Genomic DNA, 24,189 nt, shown 5'->3' with positions numbered 1-24,189 from the left:
CTGCAACATCCAATCATATGCAACTATTAGACGTAAGAGCTAATATTAAAAATATCCCACACATAAGAGAATGGTTAATCGATGGATTGCCTCTCATGAAATAAAGTAGTATTAAGTCGTGAACCAACAGCTTATAGAACATATATAGGAGTTCTGATTGCTGTTCAAACAATAAATAAATAAATAAAATAATTGTTAAATTATTCATTATTTTTAACACCAGTGTTCCTTCTACTAATATAATTTTATTTTTACATATGTTTACATTCAAGAGAGAATTGAAATTCTTCAAGAGAAGAAAAGTGAAATGCTACATTTGGAGCAACACTCTGGGGAACATTGGAGAAGAGACAGGAGGAGGTCAGAAAAAGCCAAAATAATATTGAGAAACATAATGATGAAAAAAAAAACTAGTGGTGTATGGCATCGTGCCTTAAGGCAAATTGCTGTAACTTCCCGTACCGTAACGAAATGATCGAGGAATATTAAATGTTTTCATATAGATTTTAATAAATATTGTAACATTGTCTAATATTTATAAGAATTATATAAACTGAATTGCAAAGTTGAAATTATTTGTTTAAAGTATATTAGAACAGAATTAAAATTAAAATCTGAATTATTTTCGATATACAAAAAACAATTTTTTTTCCAAAAGCAATTATTTTGTTGAAACCAGCAGAAAGTTCTTTGAATAATTCGAATCGGAAGCTAAGTTCTCTCAAAAACTATCATTTTTGCACATTTAGCTCTGTATCTTCAAAATGGCTGGACCCGCCTTTCCTAAAAACTAATCACCTCTTCTCCCAATCATTATAAATTGAATGTTTTTTAGATAATTAAAATCGGATACTCCGTTCTCTCAAAACCTCGATTTGTATTTTCTGCACTCTTTGTTTCGTATCTCCGTTGCGGCTGGACCTGCCTTTGCCAAAAACTAATCAGCACATCTCCCTATCAATAGGAATCGAATGTTTTTTGAACCATTCAAATCGGTTGCTTCGTGCGCCTGAAAACGTGGACGAAAAAATGCGGGCATACAAAACACACATATACACGCACACACATCCATTTTTTTATGTATGCCAAAATGTTCAGAAACCTTCAAAACGTCGAGAAATTCAAAAATGTTCATTTTCGATTTTCGGCCCATACAACTATAACTACCTTATGGGAAAAATAAAGAATATAAAAGTGGTCGATAAATGTACAAATAAGGAGGAGCACTATCATATAAAATTCTGAATGAATAAAAAAATGAAGGCGATCTAGATTTCGATTTCTTAAGACATCGTACATCAGCCCAAGTGAGACATGCTTCCCTGAAAACATAACTTTGATCTGTCTGTTTTGAAACAAAAAAAATTGGAAACTATAAAGAATTGTGTTAACTATATCTTATTTGTTTATGTTTCAGTATATACAGCCGTGGTGTAACTGGAAAGGTATGCGCAAACTAGTCTCGTGTTGGATACCAAACTCGGCCAAGCTTGATATCAAGCAATACTATACGAAATTTCCATTCAAGATTAAAGATCTTGAATATCAAGTGAAAATTGCTTTTCGAAGGCATCACAAACAAGCCATAACTATTAGATTCTCATATCTAATAACCACTGGGTTGCCCTCTCCAAGAAAATAACTAATTAGGAAAGTAAGTTTGCGAACACAGCTCAATGAACACGTAGCTCTAATTGCTGCTAGAAATTTTTTCAGTATAATATCCAAAACTTAACCCTTTCCACTCGCTAATTTCGAGAATTATATGAATTTTGCCACCGGAGCGGCGGCATCCGAGTGGAAAGGGTTAATTTTAATATTTCAGTGAATATGATCTGGAAATAAATTGGGTTTCTCGTGGGTTAGCGGTTAAGCTATAGGATTTAAATCAGAAAAGTTGCAGGTATTATGTCTCCGGCAAGTGGCAGTGGCATCAATTTTTCCTTGGAAATATAGACGATACTACCAAGTAAATATAGCCCATAGGCCCTTACCCATCGCTACACAAAAAAAAAAAATCATCAGCATGCCAAAAATTGTAACAAAAAAATTTGTCACACAGAGAAAGCACAACCGTTTGGGTTGCTAATTGCTATCTATCAAGGTACGTCATTAAAAGAAAACATCAAATCTATATCCATAAAATAAAAAATCGTATTAATCATTTTATGTTAATATTATAAGCAGCTATTTTTTATTTTTTAAATGTATATACAGGGTGTCTCAGAACTGAAACGGGGTGACAGTATTGATTGCAACTAAGTATTATGAAAAAAATTAAAAAAGTGGTGCATGGCAATGTTCCCTAAGGCAAATTAGAGCTTTAAATTTTGTTTGCAAACTTCAAAGAGAATGAGAATTTTGATATTTTTGAAAAAAAAAGACTATTTTGAAAAAATCGAAATTTCTTTTTTATATTTTCAAATTCTATTTATTACTTTTAAGAAAAGTAATTTACAAGAGTAGAACAAAACAATAAAATTTTAGCACAGAAAGTTGCTATTATTTCGATATATAAATTACTCTTTTCGAAGACTTTAGAAAAAGTAGCCAGCAGCTTTGAAGGGATAAAAACATATTTTGATCTATAGAGAAAAAAATGAAACAGCGATCTATAAAATGTTTCTGTTGTACATCTTAACCACTCTTCTTATACGTTTAGATTATTTACATTGGTTAAGTATATCTAATATTGATGCGCATATATATGTTACAGCAATGCCCCCTAGAGGCTATTTTTACTTGAAATAATATTTGAGTAACCTCCAGTAAAAATCTGATATACTGCATGATATAAAGCTGGCAGAAGCCAAAGTCAAGTCTGGAACTGGTGTTTGCTAGTCCTCGTTCTTTAGAACTATACACCACGACGGGATCAAATTCATAGAAGTATATTTATATAATATTCTACGTAATTTGTGGCATTCTTTATCAGAACTCTTTCTTTTTTTCCTAGAAATTGCCAGCATCTAATCTAAATTCTAAAAGTCCTTCGATATATATTCTATTTATTACTTTTAAGAAAAGTGATTTTCAAGCGTAGAACAAAACCATAACATTTTAGCACAGAAAGTTGCTATTATTTTGGATATAATAAAATATTGCACAGCAAGTTTACAATATCAATCACTCTAATCAACTGCAATCTGTTTGTTTATTTAAAAGAAGTCAATAATTATATGCACCTTGAAATAGAGAATTTGATAAGAACTTGTAATCGAGCATTGATCTAAATGTGCGCGTTAAATAAGAATCTAGCACGATTCTAATTAGAATCATGATTAATAATTTAATGGCACCAATTCTTGGAAAATCGATTAACTATACTTTTTCTTTAGGAAAGAATAAGAAAGAATAACAGTATAAAACTATGTATTTTAAACAATATAATCCATAATTAAATCATAAAATGAAATGTTTTAATTAAAACCGTATTACAAATATTTTGAATTTAATATAATAAAAGCACATGTTTTGTAAATCCATAGTTATTAATCTATTTTACAAAAATAGATTAATAACCCTGTTATCATGCCTTTACTATTATAAATCGAATTAAAAGCCATATAGAATCAGTGGAATGATTATGAATGTGGGCCAACACGAAGTATTAGTGCCAGGTTCAATCCAAATCTCGGCAAACTCAATATCAAGCAGTATGATATCAAATTTCCTCTTGAGGTTATAGATCTCAAATATAAAACATGTTCTAATCGCGTTTAAAAAAGACATCTATGCACCATTTTATGGTCAATAAGAATTATTTAAAAATTATCTCTACCCTATAATAGAAATTATTTAAAAATGTGCTCTCCCCATGCCCCGAGTAAATTCAGATCGAGTTAAACAAAAATCTTTGCTTAAGCCAATTCAGTTAATATAATAGAAAATATCTAGCAACATTGCCATTTACAGCTCCAGATATTTGAAATGGAAACTACAGGTAACCCCCACATAACACGGTACTTCTACAACAGGGATACGCTCTAACATGGTTTAAGATTTGAGACCATCTCCCTTATAACACGGTACTTGAAACCACGTGTATAAAATATAAACCTTTGAATGGGTTTGGATACAATTTTTCGATTTGGATTTTGGGAGCACGAATCAACCGATTTGAATGATTCAAAAAGCATTCGATTTCTATTGATAAGAAGATATGCTGATTAATTTTTGGCAAAGACAGGTCCAGCCATTTCGAAGTTACGGGGCAAAAAAGCCAGAAACGGTAATTCAGTTTTAGAGAGAACAGAGCGTCAGATTTGAATAATTCCAAAAACATTTTGCATATATTGACAAAATGAAAACTTGCTTAAATTTTTGGAAAGGTAGGTCTAGCGGTTTTGGAAATACAGAGGAAAAAGTGAAAAAATGCAATTTTGCGATCAAAAATGATCATTAGGCATTCATCAAATTATATTCAGATATTTTCTAAAAAATTTAAAATTGAGTACTAATTTAGTTACAATTTTGGGTTCCGTAATAAGATTTTTATTTTTTATTGTTCACTTGGACAGTTCAAACCAATATAAAAATTTTCAGAATTTTTTTTTTCGAAATTTTCAAAAATATACAAGGATTTATACTATAGAAGCGATATATCCTCAGATAGATGCCTCATTCGGCATGTTAATGTAAACATCTTCAAGTGCTTTATGCGATAAGTACCTTCAAGTTTAACGATAAGTAAGTAATAAGTAAGATATTTAAAACAATTGTTATCAATCATTGATCAATATTTATTTTTACTGATTTTTTTATTTTGTATTAACTCTGGCACGGGAAGTTCACCACTAGTACGATGCCATTCACCACTAGTTTACAAATACTTTTCGCATATTACTTCAAAATCAATAAAAATCACGCATAGTTTGAGAATCTCTGGCCGGTGTGTACGAATACAAAGCGTGTGAGTCATACCGCCACTTGTTAAAAGAGAGTGAAATTTCTAACGAATTCTTCGAACGTTAACTGTTTTAACCTTTGCAATGAAATAAATAACAGAATAATTCTAACAAAGCCCCCTTAGCGATTTAAACTAAATCATCCATATTTATTGATTATGCTAATTGATTAACCAGTTATTGATAATCAGTAATATATATATTTATTTGAGTCACAACATTTGTACACAATCTCTTGTTTTATATAGAAGAATTTTGTAATCAAAAGATAGTTTGAATTAACCGTGATTAATATTTATGTTATTACACAGAATTTTGATTTGATCGAATATTTGATTAGAGTGAGATTTTCAGACTAATTAATATAAGATAGGAATTCAAATAATCAATAAATATTGTTACTCTGATAACATGCAAACCATTTGTAGTATTAAAAGAATTATATTTTTGTATACAATTTTAGCACTAAATAAATAGAATACCAAAAATTAAAAGCAATAGAGTGAAAATTAATCAATGGAAATTTTAAAGATGAAGTAGAATGTTTAAAACATTTACTCAAACTGTATAATAGCAAAAAAAAAAACATTAATATATATTCCATCTGAATAGCATATAATTTTTAAGAAAAAAAATCATTCAAAATAGAGGTGAAAATTAATTAAGGATATGAACAAAATTCTAATTGTTATTACAGTTATATTAGATAATATAAATTTATGTCCAAGTACAATATCCTTGCAACTATCATTTTCAAGCTATCCTCGATATATGATGAGGTGTGGAAGGGCTTGCTCGACAAAAACATTTACCTTACATATTGAAAGGTGTTTATAATAATTTCAATATAAAAAATAAAAGTAATATTCACTTTTCAATCAATAGGTTATTCAATACCTCTGTATTACAATTGAAATATAGAACTATAATAGAAAATTATATTATTTTACTTGTTGCAATGTAATATAAAATACTAAATCGAGCGACACATTCAAATAACTCCAAGAACTGTGATAAGGCCTTTCACATTGTTTTATTATATGTAGTTCTAATAATAATTAATATGAATTAACCAGGATAAAAACTGATTGCTATTACTCTACATGATTGTGGTAATTGCAATATTGTTTGCACCTTTCGAGTTATATGTGATTCGAGTTATAGATGATTCATCATATTGGAGTTATATATGATTTTGAAATTCAGATACCTATAATCTAATCACTTCAAGTAATATGTAATTAATACGTTGTAATACAATAAACGGATAGCATTATGGATAGTATGTTGTATTAGATAATGAATTTAGCTCGATTAACAAAATTGATTAGTTTGAGAAAACTTTCTTGTACAACCATGAATACACTTTTGTAAGATTTAATTAAACTATTAAGCAGCATTGTACAATTGAGAACAAGGCATGCATATGATATTGATTTCTTTGAAGATTTTGTATATATATTTAGTGTATTATTATTATTATTATATAATTTAAATTTAAACAAAAATTCAGATGAAATACTCAAGAATTGAGATGAATCATCGATGTTCTGTGCTACTGGAAGAAATAAACAATAAGATGAAAGAGACTGTAACAGTTAGAAAGTTTCCAAGAAAATGTATAATGCTAAACTCATTTGAGAATTTGGACAAAGATATTTGGAGCGAATTAGCTCCAAGTTAGATTGTCATGATTGTATATACAAAAAATATTGATGTCTAATAAAATCATCGTTGAATTACAAAGTATTGAATTTTAATTAAATGCACTTAATTATCAAACTAAAATAACTGGAATAATTAATACAAGCGTTGTAAGCACAACCATAAACTTAACAAAGAAGATATTTATGAAATTGCTCTCCAATATTTTTTACATTCTTTGTGTCAATGTCTATTATTGTAGTAGCTAATTAAATTTAAATAAAATAAGAGTTAAGATAGGATAAGAGATTGCATATATAAACTGATAGAAAATGTAAAATTTCCAAGAGATGTATAACGCTAAACCTGTTTAAGAATTTGGACAAAGATATTTTGTACATTGATTGTGTCAATGATTATTATTGCAGGTAGCTACTCTAAATGTATATAAATTGCAGGATGAATCAGGAAAAGGCAGTATATAGAAAATGCACAATTTCCAAGAAATTGTATAATGCTGAAGCCCATTCAAACAAATTTGACCAAAATATGTTTTCACGTTGATTTATCTGTTGTGTCTTTTCGATCAAGGAAAGTTAGGAAATTAAAGGTGAAAGTGAAGTTAAGTTTTGACAACATCAATTTACAATTTAATTTGGTTTATTGTCTGCACAAGCAAGTGGTGTGCAGTCTCGCAATGATTCATGTTTAGCTGCATTATCTTTAAATATGCACATGTATATTATGCACTTGCCTATTATATATATATATATATATATATATATATATATATATATATATATACATATATATGTATATTTACATAATGACGTCATGCGCCCCTATTTAGTTTTGGTTATTGAAGATCTCATTATCATAAATAATTTTTAAAGAAATTCTTTTTATTTACACTTACTGAATAATATTTAAATTTTAATGCTTCGCAGTTTATATATATATATATATATATATATATATATATATATAAAGATGGATATATGTATCTTGAAAATAGGCCGATCGAAAAGCATTCCCTTAGAATTGATCTGTCAAACGTACATGTTTTGACAGCTTACACCATTTTGCTTTCGGGCTTATCATATCGATCCAAAGGTCGCAAAAGGCCCCAAAAATCTTTTAATTTATCATAAAATCACATTCCCCAGTACCTTCCAACGAAATTCTCCAAAACGGAACTTTTTCCAGCCGATTGTCCGCCCACGACCGCGATTTGCGGCAAATCCAATGACATGTGAACGCCCAGTTGTGTGAAAGCATCTTGCAATTTATTCACTATAGGAATTAGAGATTCCATTCCCTGATTCCCAGCCATTTTGAAGCCGGAAAATTTAAGTTTTTCCACCACTTCACTCAACACTTATTTTCACTCCGTTTCTCTGAAGACTACTGACAAATGATATTAGTGATTTTCAATATGGCGCTCGCTTCAATGCGCACGCGCTTCAGACCTGTGTGAAACACTTTCGATGCCGAGTAGAAAGTTCAGAATAAGTTGACTATAAAATTATAATTTGAAATTTTTGATCCCACCGCAATGAAATTAGTAATAAATGTTTGCATTTTAAAATCAAATATATTTTCTTATTAGTATTTTATTGGATTGACAATTTACGGTAAAAAATTCTATGAAACTAAATTATTTTTTTTATGGAAGAAAATTATCAATTTGACATCAAATACTCGCAATACAAATTTACTACAAACTGCACATTCACCTTCAAATATTTTCTATAGAAACAAAATCAGAATTCAATTTCACCTTTTACTTACCTTGCACCAGTGGGATCTCGTAGTAAAAGGCAGTTGCATTCATTATCCCAGAAATTAAAATTTGGCTGAATTGGAGCTACGGAAAGATCAACTATTATCTTGCACAGATGTTGTCCAAACACATCTGTTTTCGAGCATATCAACACCGCTTAAACCACGTCAATTCACCAGAGTGCCCATCTTGTCCAGGCAAAGTTGTAAAAGCAAAGTTTTCTTCATTAGCCCAGATGTTAGTGTGCAACATGCTAAAATAAAGACGATGTTGAATGGTGGAATTGCAACATACTTACTGGTAAAACGCCACCATGGTGTTGCAGCACATTCGCAAAATAGATAGAAGAATTTATAGAGGTATGTTCTGTGAAAGAGTCAAAGCGAATGAGGTCAATTAGAGAAAAGTATAGTTAAAATGATAGAATACAAAAATACAAAAAAATATTTTCTGCCTTATTTCTTGTTTTTGAACGTTTGTAACTTTTTTTCAAAAGTTGGGCCATAATTTTGTAAAGACCTATTTACAAACACCATTGAAAAGCAAAGTTTTATTTGTTTTACTCCCAAATCACTACCATCAATATTTCAGTTTTTCACTTACTGCCTTAGAATGATTGTATTTGGAGGTACTCATTCATTTATGTAGTCTAAATCGGTTTGTTATGCAAATTCTACTATTTATTGTACGATTTTACCCAAATTTTGGTAAATTTCTATGCTAAAATAAAAAAGCTCTTAACCTTAACAGCAATAAATAAAACAATATTAATGTAATATTATTATAAGCAAGATATTACTATATCCAGAATCTCTGATCGTATATTTATAATAATAGTTTAATGATCATATTTTAAAATGTAACAAAAAATTGCTTATTTTTTATTCTGTATAGATTTTACACTTTGAAATGATTCAGTTTATTCTTATTATATAGACAATTAATTGTTATTTAATATTCTAATTTAATGACAAAAACGATGTTTTTTAGTACGGCTTCAAAAGTTTTTTGTTTTCTTTATTACAATCTAACATTTAAAATGAATTTTGTAATTACTCTTTTACCATAATCGATTCAAGTAAACTCTATCTTGGCAGTGAACGTGTTATTATGAATAACATATCTTTTGTGTTTTTATCTCTTTTTAACTGGAATGTTAGAAAGAGCGAGCGTCCTATCGGGATATATACACAATCAATGTGTCGATAACTTTAATTATCGCATATTTACTAAAAACATGAGTTTTTTCCTTATCATGGTATTGCATTGAATGGGTTCTAATCAATTTAAGGAATTTTAATTAAAATTTGGAGACAATAACAGTATTTGCGCCTTTTATGTATTTAGGAATCAATGAAATGACAGCTGCGCACTCTTCCAACGCAACGAATGACGAACCGAACGCGCTAAATTCGAATTTGTTACAAAGGTTATAATATTTGATCAATAACGTCTTATATTGATTACGTACTACATAATTTATGGACTCTTACTTGTGTATCATACAAACAATTGTTATCACATATTTATGTAATCATTCTGATATATAATATAAAAATATTCTGAGGCAAACTCTGTGTACATAAAAATAATGATTAAACAAGCGTCAATTAAAATAATATTCTGACTTATTAATAATAAAGAACATTTGGCCACTATTCATTCTTTATGTATCAGCTTTCCATTGTATGTATTCATTAAAAAAAAAACTAAACCAAGCATGTCTTTTTCCTGTAACACTATTCAATAACTAATCCAATTATTTATAAAATATTTATTCGCAAAATATAACAAATTTAATAAATCGGAGATATGTAACTTACTTACAAGTACAGTATAGAAATAGGCAATACTTTAATGATTTATGGAATATTATGTCTATTTTAACGGATGCAACAATTTACAAAAAGTAAGGCGTTGTTACTCTGGGAGGAATTACTCTATCAGCATCTGGCACGGCATGAAATAATTTAGCTTCTCTTTCTTCTGTTGTGTTGAATTTTAATATAGAGGCAACATTTCCACAGCGGTAGCAATAGTTTGGTGCAGACCATACGGTCACTAGTTTGTCATCAAACATATATTTAAAACCTGAAAATTTATATAATTTAATTTAATAGTTCTTAATTTTCACTTATGCTTTTATAAGGCAGTAATTGCAGAATAAACATTAATAATTGAGTGTACATTTATTAAATTATACCATTTTGAAGATCAACTCATTGATAAATAAATATATATTTATATACATAAATTACAAACTATTATACATCAAATCTTACCTTCGTGTACTAACTGATGTGCTCTACAAATTAAACTCAAATCATTTATTCTCATAAAATGGTCCACAACTTTAGCGCCAAAGAGCCAACCAGCACCTCTTGGGCTAACAGACCTAAAATTGATCAAAAGAGTTTTTGTAATTATAATTAAATATGAGCATATATTTATAAAATGCAATTAATTGTGCTAAAACATGTACCTCATATAAAGGTAATATAGCAAAAATGAAGGGTCAAAGTATAATTATGTCATACTTTGATAAAATGAAACATTATCTAGTAAACAATATGGTTATATAATAGTAATATACATTGTAACTCTAATTCACCCTTCAAATAACAAGTAAATATCTCTACTTTGGAGTTAATATATTTTTTCATAGAAATTTAATCAAAAACTCATTTACATACCATGTATCAATATCTTCAGGATCAGACCAAACCAAATCACAAAAGGCACCTTTATGTGGAATCTCTTGATTTCTTTCAATTGTACGAATTTGATCCAAAGTACGTATATCAGGACTTAAACCACCATGCACACATAAAATTCGTTCATCAATAATCTGAAAATATATATCATTATTACTGAACATAATGCTATATCAATTTGTTCTTTAAAAGAGATCTTTCTTCAATTAATTAATGTTGTTTATTATAACAGTTTTTTTAAAATATACTAACCGCAGCTATTGTAAGTAAATCAAAAACTTTGCAACAATTCTTCCAGGGATTAGCATTACCATATTTACTTAAACATTCATCATAAAAACCATACACTTGAGTTATTTGCCTAGATTCATGATTTCCACGTAAAAGTGTAATGCGGTCTGGATATCTTGCCTAAAAGTAATAAAACATAAAAGTTCAATCAATTATAGCTGTATTATAATCAATGTGTGTACATATCTCAAACCCTATACAAAAATATAATTGGCCATATATTCGCAATGATTAGTTCAACATATCTCTATCAATTTGAAAATCACTGCTTCAATCTAACCAATTTTTTCAATATTTATGAAGTGATGATTAGCCTTCAAATTAAAAAAAAAACTATCAAATCTACTTAATCAATTACCAGCAAACGTAATTCATGTTAACTTATACAAAGGATATTAGATTTCATAACTGCAGTAGTGACGCCCACTTTTGTATGAAAATATTGTTCAGGGTTAGATAAGAATTTTATTTTGACTGCACTTTCATGTGTGAAGGTATTCATATTCTCTGTTCATACTTTTGAATATTTATTTATATACTGCAACTCTTCATATAATATTAGTAATACATTGTACACTTAATACAGTAATACTGATCAATAAAACCCCATGAAAACATTTATTCAACTATAAATCCACACTAAAAATCAATTTTGAAACATGTTTTATCAGATATTATGAAGTATTTTTAAGCATATTCAAATGGTTGTGAGAAAAAATAAATCTAAATTTTTCATCTATACTATAATTGTAGTTCTTTAAGCATTGCAAAGTATACTCACTTTCAATGTCATTAGTCTTGTTAATGTTTCCAAACTATAATAACCACGATCAACAAAATCTCCCATAAAAATATAATTCGTATCAGGAACCTGTCCACCACATCGAAATAATTCTTCTAAATCGTAAAACTAAAAAATAAAGCATAATTTAAACATTTAAAATAATCACCTTTCAGCTTTAATTAATCCATTTTTCTCAATTTTTTTATCAACTGACAACTGGTTTCATTCTGGCTATGAGTCATCAAAATATATATATATATATATATATATATATATATATATATATTTGAAAGTATTAATATTGAATTAAATTTGATTAAAATTTTGAATGAGAAACATGAAGGGGTGAGATATTAGCTTCAAAACTACTTTATTTCAACTTTTTAATCAGTTTTAAACAATAAAAATGAATTTGTAGTTGTGTTTACAAGATTCGTTATAAGTGTTACAAATAAAATTGTGTTTGAAATACATAGTACTTGACAAATTCAATACCATACTGATACTAATAGATTATATTGGATTAAAAATACATTTTATTACCTTGAATTTATTTAATTTAAATTCAAGATAACATGTCAAACGTAATTTTTTTTAGGTTAGAATACCTGTCCGTGAATATCTCCACATATTGTAACTGGTGTCCTGACGGGTTGGATATTTGATTCCTCTAATAACAAACTACAAACTAAATCACACAATTTTTTAATTCAGTCTCAGGCAGATATTTACAATTTTTAGCTATTTCAATCCACCTGTCAATATCTGCCATTTTGACTATTGAAAGGATTGAAAAGCAACTAGTGCAACTTGTCAAATGTCAAAAAATTAGTCTTTTGGCATTGGTAGCAATGATCTAGCAAAATTCGCGGAGCGCGAAGTATGAAATAGTATTTGAAAATATGAAATATTCTTTCTTATTATTAAAAAATTAATAAAGATACAGGTTACATTACTACGTACATCATCCACTGTGCACAGGTGGAAATGACATGGCTGCATATATATTCATTATTCAGACCTTTTATGTTTTCCTGAAATAGAAACTTAATTAATAATTAATATATAGATCTATATTTAGTGAACTTACGATATATAGTATATGCATACGATTTAAATATTTCATTTCAAAATACAAAAAATATACCCAAAGCAGTTTTGTAAAAATGAATTGATTAATAAAGTGACTTTTAATTAGTGAAGTAAACATGCATTTAAGTTGATGCCGATGCAGTAATGTAGTACATTACTAACAATAATAAGTAAGTAATATAATTTATAAATATTTTGTAGAATTTTGTATATTTGTAGAATTATTATTAACAAAATAGCAAATATTCCGCCATGAAATAAACATAAATGTTAAATGAATAATGCATAGCCATTTTAATATAATTGAGTATGAAAACTGTTTTCTTATTTATTATTAAAATTTTGTTGATGTTTTTGAGTACTAGTTAATTTATTATGCAATATCTTTAAATTTCTACAAAAATATTTCAATTTTAAAATTCTATTTAAAAACAATTTGTTATTGAATCTTCGAAATAAAGAGCTTTATGTAGTAGAAGAGAATATACTTAAATTTACAAAAATTGATTTAAGTTAAATTTCTTAATTTAAAAAATATTGTATAAAATACAAATATCAAGCTGTTATAGGCATAGTAGATAAAAAATAAATTTAAGGGTTTTTTATTTGTATTCTTTAATATAGTTTAAGCTAATAGCACCGAAATTATATTAATTAGGTAATTATTAAGATGTGGTTCAAAGCAAAATCCAAAGTAAATCATTCATTTAAATAATTACTCTTATTTTTTTTAAATTTTGCCTAATAATTTTGCTTTTTATATGGTTCCTCGATTATGTGGAATGGAAAAAAATAATTTTAAAATCTAAATAAATAATTTTTACATTATTTTTTAATGGTAAATGATAAACCAAAACTAAATTTAGACATAATTTAGTACATTAATAAAAGGTAAACCACTACTGGATTTTTCTGGGATGAAATTAATTACACAATGTCTTTCTATATATAGATACTGATTGTAATTTATATAAAAAAATGTAGTGGTTAATGTAAATCAATTTTTCACTTATCTCTGACTTTTTTACCTACCTATTATGTGAAAATTGTAATAAATCATATAATTTTTTTGCCGAAGAAATAGCTTATGCCTGTTTATTTACTCATAAACAAGAAGCAATTGATAATAAATAAATATTATTTCAGGCTCTTTTCAGAGTGCAATATATGTTAAACTAATAAAAATGTAAAATAAGTGTCATTTGCACATAGCATACTGTAGCTAATTTTTTCGAGAAAAAATTGTTCAAATATCAGTGGTTACTATGGTAAAAATTTGTTTATATAGGTTAATCAACTTAGCAAGGAGACAAAAATAAATGAAAGTGTTCTAGCTATCGAGTTGGGAAAACAATTTGTAATCTGTCCGAATATGAATCCAAATGAAGGTTTCAAAATGAATAAACGCAATACAAAATCCGAGGATGTCGTTATCAGGTAACCAAATAATCTGCTTTTGTTAAAATTTGTTTTTTTGCAATTATTAAAAGCTGAAGATCGGCGATTTGACAGTAACCTGTAAGATAGACTTGCTATTATTCGTATATCCTCAATTGTACAGCGAATGTTTGTATCCAAAAAATAGCAAGATGAAGAATATATAATTGTAAGGTTTTCTCCAAATTAACAGGTGTTAAGCAAATCAGCTGATAAGTGTCAAAGTAATAAAGAGGCGACTCCATAAAAGGCTTTTACGTATATTTAATAAGTTTAGTTAGAAATAAATCAATTTCGCATAATGTTTGATCACTTTCGTGAGAAGTCCCATTCAGATCATTTCCTTAATACTACACTTGACGTTATTTATACTTATTAATCATTTATAGTCGTTATTTCTATTTTTTTATTCTTGAAGATTTATTTAGAAAGAGCAAGATGCTTGTAATGTATAATTTAAAGCTCGACCTCGCGAATTAGACGTTTTAGCACCAGAACAATTAAAAAATAAAAGTATAAAAATCTAAAATATATACTGCAAAAAAATATTTTATTTGTTATACACGATTTTAAAAATAACCATAAGCAAAAAAATAAAAAAAACACAAAATCGGAAAAATTTCACGTGGGGGAAAGTACTATAGTATGATATCTCGCGTATTCATTTTTCACCCGAATTTAAAAAATCAAAAAATTAAAAAAAAATCCAAAAATTCAAAGTTCTTCCTAGGTACTAAACGGGTATTGAGTGGGGGAGGGGGTAGTTATTTTAAATATCACCACGTATCACTAGGGAAAAGGGGGACAGATCCAAAAATCATGATTTATCGGGGTTCGAACTGACGAACCTCGAACTATTATTCTGGCTTAAACCGTACCATTACGACCTCGGCCATTCGTGATCAATTTTGAAAAATTTTGAAATTGGGTTAATGGGCGCCCCCTTGATAAGAACTCGCATCCTGGCATTCATCTGGTTTGCGCGAAGTTCGATCAAACCATTTTTTTATAGGCAGATAATTGCAAAAAACAAATGTCCACGTATTAGCAAAAAATCCTGAACCGATTTTTAAAATCTCAAAATTCATTAAAAAATACCATTTGGAAATATATTGCTTACTTATAAATTATGATTATACAATCTATTATTTATTAATATATCGTCAATTTTACCTTTTATTGTTTCTTAGCAAGAAGGAGGTGTATTTACGCTACGATAAAAACGAGCTGGACAAGAATATCTATCCTAATGGTGAGGAAGGAGGACCAACGGTTGCTGAAGTGGGTACCTGTAAATTTAAGATATTATAAAATAAAATATATTTAATAATTATTTATACTTATCATTTTTATTACGGCAGGAGATACTAGGGAAATTTAGCCTGTTACGGTAAGGGAATGCAAAATGCTAAGGAATAATAAAAACTCTTGTTGAATACTAATCCTGTACAGTGCGGTATGAACAGATAGGAACAAATAATATTTAAAAAAAAGTAAAATTTAAAAATTGTAAAAGTTCTTCAAATGTATTTTAAGCTGTCTATTGTGGGATTTGTCCAGATATATACTCTGGAATAAATATTATGTAGCTCACTTGACAAAATTAGCTTACCTTTCGCAGTTAGGATTTTTGCTGGGTGGTGTCTACCAAAATAATCTCTCTAACATTTCAACAAATTTCAATTACGGTGAATATTTTTGTCGATAAGAATAATAATAGTCCATACATCATAGCAGCCTACCTGGGAAGTTAATTTGTTCATGAAAGCCACGTCAAGTGCAGAACAAATTGAAAAGTAGACAAGGATCTGTAAAAAAAAGTGTCAAGATGAAATCGATTTTTATTCAGCATGTTAGTTGTCTGGCAGTTTGAGCATTGATCATGAATGGAAATATACTAATACCTAACCGTGACAATATAATCAATTGGTTAGCACTTGATGATTATTTCCACTCCTTTGCAATAATTTCTTAAGACAAATGGAAACTAGATGTGAGTGGTATTTTGCGGTAAGGCAGTTGCCTAAACTTCCCAAACACATAAAATTTGTCCCGTTCCATCGTATCAGAAAATTCTTCTTTTCGCATACTCTGCAAAACTTTATCATTTGCAACCTTGTCGTTAAAAATCTTTTAATTTTTATGAAATGTATCTTTACTATATCATTTTCTGCACCATAAAACTAAAAAAAATTGACTTTAGGAGTTTGAAAATAGATAACTAAAAGTCTGTCATGGCAGCAGTGACAAAGATTTTCACTTGGAAAGGGAAAAAATTCAGTGTTGATTTAGTTTATACTTCTTGTTCATTACAAACCATAGAATTCTTTTTAGACTTATGAACATTGAGAATGTACGTCAAAACTAAGAATAAAATTTGGAAAAGGAGCAAAGTATTGGAGAACAATATAGGCAGCAATCTAAACTAAAATAGATAGGTACTAAATTAGACATGTTGTAAATCGAATTCAATATATGTAAAAATATGACGCAGGTCGAAAAGAATCGAGGATTATTTTAGGTGTTTGCTAAAAGGTATAAGAAGAGAATTATTAGAAATTGAAATTTGGAAATGCAGTCATTGTTCGAAAGGTTTCAAAGGCAGAAAAATTACAATGAAAGGATATTAATATCTTAATGGCAACTGAGCATACTCTGTTGTCCTCTTAGTCTCAGATATTTGTATCACAGTTCAGAGTAGCATAAGACAGCTGGTGGTTGCCTTAAATATTCTATTGATATAAATGCGACACTTGTTCAAAGTTAAAGACTCTAAAATTGCAACTGAAAATTCACAAATGAATCTTGATGTTTGAAGACGCTTTCCAATAACAATGAATATGTCAGAATAATCAAACATAAGTCAAATAGATGGCTTGGGCAAATACAGTTTAGCACAGTTAGACACCCTGCTAGAAGCATGCTTTTGAATTTTTAAAACTGCTGCAAATTCATTTCTTAACGCTTCGTTTTCCTCGTTAGAAAATAAATTTAAAAAATATTATCTTACCTAAAAATCTTCAAGTTATTTTTCATTTTTCGCACATATGTAATTAATTAAGTACAGTTTCCATTGTGCACCTAATACAATCCATAGAATATCAGTCAACACCATCATCTTCAGCTTCAAATTATTTCCTAATTTACTTTCCATAAAAATTACAAAATATGTCAAAAAATATTTAAAATGAATTATTTTAAGGATTTCGACTATGATGTTTTTTTATTTTTCATAATATAAAATATTTTCGTTTATTTAACAAATGCAGTTGTTCATTTATTTAGGTAACTAACTTTCATTTTACCCAAAGTCATTATTCTATAAGAAATTATCAATATACCTGTATATCCATAAGAAAGCACAATTTTAATTATGGATAAATGTTCGTTATATTTCATTTGCACATCATCCATCTATATCGTATTGAAGAGTTTAATACAAATCAGGTTAAAAACACTTCAAATACTTATTCTATTGTAAATATCACCTAGCAACTGAAAATAATTATATTTCAAAACATTTTAGTTTCAATAACAAGTGAATAGTCTTTTAACAATGCTTAAACATGTTGGGTAAAATTTAAAAGAACTAATTCGTATTTGGTGTGAAAATGGCGTGAAACTAAGTATTTTCCAAAATTTCTATATTGCAGAGCCAGGTCAGTGTTGTAATTTTCATTTGTTAGGTTTTGAGAGTTGCAGCCGAAATTCGAAAATTTGAAGGAGTTTGAGTTAGACAATTAAGGGCTGGCTGATAACCGTAGAAAAGACAGGTGGATTAAGAGTAAAACCTCAGCTCAAACCGTTATCGAAACTATGAAACAATGATTTAATATTTAACATTTAACAATTATTATTAATAAGGTTAAATACACGTGAGTTGTCTCTTCATTTGAATTGAATTATTAATATATTTGAAAATTAATCTTTAACATATTTGTAAATTATTTATTAACATATTTGAAAAATAATCATCATTATTAAAAATTATTTCCTTTTGGTAAAGTAAAATATGTTATAAACGGTACTAATATTTATTTTATATTTCTCAAAGAGGTATTTTCTATTAAATAAATAATTTATGAATAAATTAGTAAATAAATGATTAGAATAAAACTTATGTGAATTTAACATGTGGATTTCTGAGGTTTTATGGAAACGTTGTTTGGCAAGGTTTATTTGTTGTTTATTGGGTATTGGTTTATTGATTAATTATTGGATATTGGTTTATTGGTTTGTAATTGGATATTTAATTTTATTCACATACATTTTTATATATAAATTTAAATTTCGTTTGTTAATCAACGTTGAGACAGTTTGTGTAGATAAAATGCATAACAAAACAAAAGAACTCGATTATTGACCATTAGTTATTTGAAATCGAATTTGTTACAAAAAAAGTGAATAGTTTTAAAAAATAGTAAATACAAAAAGCAATAAAAAAATAAAAATGATGATTATTATGCAATTGGTGTGATTATAAAGACCTTTTTAATAATGTTTGATGATTTCTTTTTACCTTTTTCATGAGTGTTTAATGTTTGATGATTTTCTAAATATCTTTACGTTTTCAATATTTTCTAAACAATTATTTCGACTATAATCTTCTAATTTGACGTGTGCTACTGAAATCTCTAAAATTTCCATAACCACTGAAATTTAAAAAAAAATGCCAGCACAAATTTCACTTTTGTAAATACTATATTTTGGCATTCCATATTTATTAATTTGACGTCATTTGTGTGGCGATTGTACGATAAAATGCATCTAAAGTAGTCTAATACTCCTAAATCTTGATGACTGCTGATAAATCTTAAACATATTCAATTTTTATCAACAATTTTTTATACTTTTAGGCGGTCCAGTGTAACACTGTTTTTGCTTTATATGGGTCCATTTAGTTCTTAAGAAGCGCCGTGCAGGATGTTAACCAGGAATTATTGATTAATTTTATTGATTTATTCTGATTTATACCATTGTTATATTTAAATTTGCACATTAAATTTGAATATAATTAATCTTTAGATCCGAAGAAATCTCACATTATAATTTTACACTCACAATAGCTGCAGAGTGTTTGGATGTATGATAAATTTCTGCAGATAATAATCGATTAATTTTTTAGGATTATGATTATTCTGAAGAAATTAGACAGAGCAAAAGCACCGATCCTACAGAGTTCGATTACCTGTCGGCTTTGCAAAATGACATCAATAAGACGACTGGACGTCTCGCAAGCAGCACATACAAAAATGACAAGGTAGGTTTAAAAATTAAATTTGAACCAGACTTTTCTATCAGAAATGTTTCATATCGTCAAGCTAGTAACGAAATGGTTAAATTATCTGGACACAAGTTTTTTCAAATCATATATATTGATAAATAATATATAGTTCTAATTCATTTTTAGGAAACTGATGGTGAAATTGACTTGAAACATCGCTTGCATTTCGTGAAGTATGTTAAACGCAATGATAGAACCATCAAACTTTGGGAATGTGGAGTTTGTGAGTATTCTTTCTGCAAATTTATTTAATTATCTGAGAAATAATTAAGGATCATTGAATTTTATACAAATAAGACAAATATATTCTATAAAATCGTAGAGTACAGTGGGGCACAAAAGTCCAATTTGACTTTGAGCAATTCCAATTATACTATGAAAACTAAACTAACAATATCACATTAAATAACACACATCAAACAAACAACTATCTGACTATGTTCAGTAAAACCCCCAGCTAATTCTTCATTGTAAAAATATGTTTTTTCTATTTTTCAAAAATTAGTCATCTGGCCCTTTTAACCTCATGGGCGGGGTAAAATGGGACAGTCAGTTCGGTGTCTTATTTAAAATTTTAAAGGGATTTTACAAGAGATAGCTTGTTATATTATTCAACCAATGCAAAATACAAATTTCATGGGTCTATTTTTTACAGAGATAACACTGTATATAACCTTGATCTGGTATTTTGTCATAAATATTTATCCGCAGAGTTGGAATAACTTTTTATTTAATTATTCCATTGTAAAATTGCTTTTTTAACCTAATTTACTTTTTTATTTACTATTTTTTATTGCTTAGACCTTTGCCAAGGTGAAGGTTCAGTTGGTACTTTTGACTCCCATTTTTCTGATGGTATGAGTTTTATAAAGATTATATAAAAAACGTTGAACCTAACTTAAAATTAACAATACATCTTATAAAAAAATTAAATAGCGTGTACTTAAAATTTATATATAATTATACATAAATAAATTGATAACTCGTAAACTAAACAACAGTGCTCACAACCAAAAAAACTTAAAAGAAAATACTTTTGTTATGGATTTTCAAACTTTGCGGTTTTTGTCCCGATAGGAACGTAGTAAGACATAAATTATTATTTTTTTCACATTATTATAGCCAAAACATCGCAATATCACTTTAATATTTTTATAATATTCAGATGAAAATACACGGTCGATAATATTTTGTTTGGTGGCACCTATATCTGCATATTAAAATATTATGATAGATAATGATTTATAGATAGATTTTCCGTTCCTAGGTTCTCGTGAATTCCAGCACCAGTACACCCTGATGCGTCACCTGCCAACGCATACTGATGTCAGAAACTACCAGTGCACCCAATGCAATAAGGCTTTCCGTCAATTGTCAACTTTGAGCCAGCACAAGGCCATACATAGCATGGAAAGGCCTTATGAATGCGAGGTTCGATTTATAAGTTAATAATATAAATATATGTTTGAGCTATTATTTAAAAGTAGGTCTATGTATGGAATAAATAAGTTTAATCAAACGTAAACGGTATCAATTTATTATCATACTACACCCATGAATTCCTGCCTTGTGTGTCCTCTTTTATTTCCTCGCATTATTGATTCATCCCAGACATTTATGAACCGACTCCGCCGTATAACAGACCAATGTTATGGCAAGGCTTTGTTATGAAGAATTTCCCATACTAAATATTGACAAAAGCCATATGGTTGTGGTTGTGCAGTCAGTCGTTTTTCTCAGGTTGTCAGTAACCTAGAAACCGTACAAATATCAGAAAAACTATCTTAGATAACAGGGTCTTTCTGACCCAGCTTCATAACATACAAATGACGTTGCAGTTTATGTGTAAAACGCCTGAATGCATAGTAAATACACGACATTTTGTCAGTATTCAGTATGATTCAGTAGCATAATGTATGGAAGTTGTAGCGTAACATTGCCTTGCCATAACTTTTGTCTGTTGTGTGGCAGAATAGGCACATTAATTTAAAATATTTAAACAGAAGCATTTTAAATCCTTGACCTTGATTCTTTTTATTATTTATTATAAAACACATGGATGCGCATGGATTTCAAAAAAATCATATCTCAAAAATTGACATGCAAGTCCATTAGTCAAAATGGATTGTTATACTGCATATGCACAATTGAGCAATATTTGAAAAAAAGAAATGTAACAGATAGATGAAGATTGTGAGGCAATTCTACCGTAACAGAGCTCATAACATAGCGTTGTCGTCGCAACGCTATCTTATGCTTGTTTAGTAATAGAGAAAATTTAAAAATGTCTATCAAGTTGCCGTACAGTCAGGCGTATTTTACATATAAACAAAGCATGAATAACTGCATCATCGCAAATTCTGTTATCATAACATTCTTCCTTGTTTTGTTTATATGTAAAATACGCCGGTGCGATCAGGCAAAGAGATAGAAATTTTTACAATTGTCACTATTAATAAACAAGCATAAGATAGCGTTGCCATGTCAATGCTATGTCATGAGCTCTGTTACGGCAGAATTACCCCATGAATTTAAAAAAATTAAAGATAAAGGAGTTGTAAAGAGTTGAGGACACTATTACTAAATACCAGATGTAAAACCGTGGCCAATCAATCCTAACAAACAAAATCCTTTTTCTTTGTTCATATATTATTTGATTCAATTTGAACATGTTGAAATATTATTTTCTCTTTCTGACAAAACCTGACAAACCATGTTCTGATTTCTGAAATTAACTTCAAAACAAGAATATTATACGAAACAATCATAATCACGACTTGTGAAAGAAATTAGAGAAATGCTTCATTGAAACAAAGTCATACAGGGTGGTCCATCTAGTGGTCCTGGTGATCTAGTGATCTTACGGTTTAGATATTTCTGTAAAGAAAACAAATAAAGTATTATACAACGTTAGAAAGGTCTCAAAATTCTTAGTTTTTTTTTTCAATATATCGCCACTTCGAATTCCGCACGGTGTGGCCTACGGGCAAGTTGCTATCGATAAATTTCAATTTTTAAATGGGCCACCCTATACATATACAGAGACCACAAAAATCCTTATAAACCCAACTCTGATTTCTGAAATTAACTTCAAAATAAAAACATTATAGGAATCAACCTTAATCACGACATGAAAAGTAAAGTGAAGTGAAGTGCTTCATTTGGACAAAGACAGTGACCACAAAATGTTATGGCAAAAATAAATTTTATTCCTGAAATTAACTTCAAATAGAAACATTATAAGTATTAACTTTAATCACGACTTGAAAAAGAAATTAGTGAAATCCTTGATTTGGGCAAAGTCATACATAAAGGAAACCAGAAAAAATCCTAACAAAACCAACTCTGATCTCTCAAATTAATAAAAGAAACATTAAAGAAATCAATCGTAATTACAACTTGATAAAGAACTTGGTGAAATGCCTCATTTGGACAAAATCGCACATAAACAAAGACCACAATCAATTCTGGCAAATTCAACTCTGATCTCTAAAATTAACTTCAAAACAGAAACATCATAGATATGATCATTAATCATCACAAGTTTATATTCATTTGGTCAAAGTCATACATAAAGGAAGCCACAATAAATCCAGACAAAACCATCTCTGATCTCTGAAATTAACATTAAAATAGAAACATAGGAATCAACCATAATCACAAATTGAAAAAGAAATTAGTTTCATTTGGACAAAGTCATACACAGTGGGGTCGGAACCGCGTGGGCTGCGTGGGCTTGAGCCCACCCATCAAAAATTTGGTTCCGACGCCACTGGTCATACATAAAGGAAACCAGAAAAAAATCTGACAAAACCAACTATGATTTCTAAAATAGACTTCAAAATATAAATATTATAGGATTCAACCGTAATTACGATTTCAAAAATAAATTAGTGAAGTGCTTCATTTGGACAAACTCATACAGAAACACTGACCACAAAAATTAATGACAAAACCAACTATTATTTCTAAATTTGATTTAAAAATATAATTATAGTTATATATAATAATTATCATTAAAGTAGTGCTTGATTTGTACAAAGTTATAAAGGAGAAGAGTCTGACAAAAACAACAATAATTTCTGAAATTTACAAAGTAAACCGTCATTTTTAGATAGATTACTGTACTAAGAGTAAAAATAAAGCTTCAATGGCATGTAACCACATTACCTCAAACAATTTGCCTTTTTTTGAGAAACACGATTATTTTGGCATTGGCCCATATTTTATTATTAGAGAGTGTTATTGAGCTT

General features: G+C 28.7%; 2 protein-coding genes across 2 annotated transcripts in view; one reads left to right on the top strand and one right to left on the bottom strand.

Moving 5' to 3' along the window:
* Window positions 1-24,189, top strand: part of LOC113363958 (dynamin) — a 107,330-nt gene that overhangs the window by 39,654 nt on the left and 43,487 nt on the right. The gene's annotated exons all lie outside the window — the stretch shown is intronic.
* On the bottom strand, window positions 10,094-12,898 carry LOC113363959 (serine/threonine-protein phosphatase 6 catalytic subunit-like). Its single transcript, XM_026606434.1, is given in 7 exon segments — window positions 10,094-10,425; window positions 10,617-10,729; window positions 11,028-11,182; window positions 11,301-11,459; window positions 12,121-12,249; window positions 12,732-12,826; window positions 12,829-12,898. Coding segments are annotated over 7 exon segments (909 nt in total). The 5' UTR covers window positions 12,896-12,898; the 3' UTR covers window positions 10,094-10,234.

Source organism: Ctenocephalides felis, unplaced genomic scaffold (assembly GCF_003426905.1).
Source record: "Ctenocephalides felis isolate EL2017-DRISC unplaced genomic scaffold, ASM342690v1 CF-g0.4_SCAFFOLD_00845, whole genome shotgun sequence".
NCBI classification, from domain to species: domain Eukaryota; kingdom Metazoa; phylum Arthropoda; class Insecta; order Siphonaptera; family Pulicidae; genus Ctenocephalides; species Ctenocephalides felis.
Note: the sequence above shows the minus strand (reverse complement) of the source record. Positions and strands in the feature narration are given on the sequence as shown.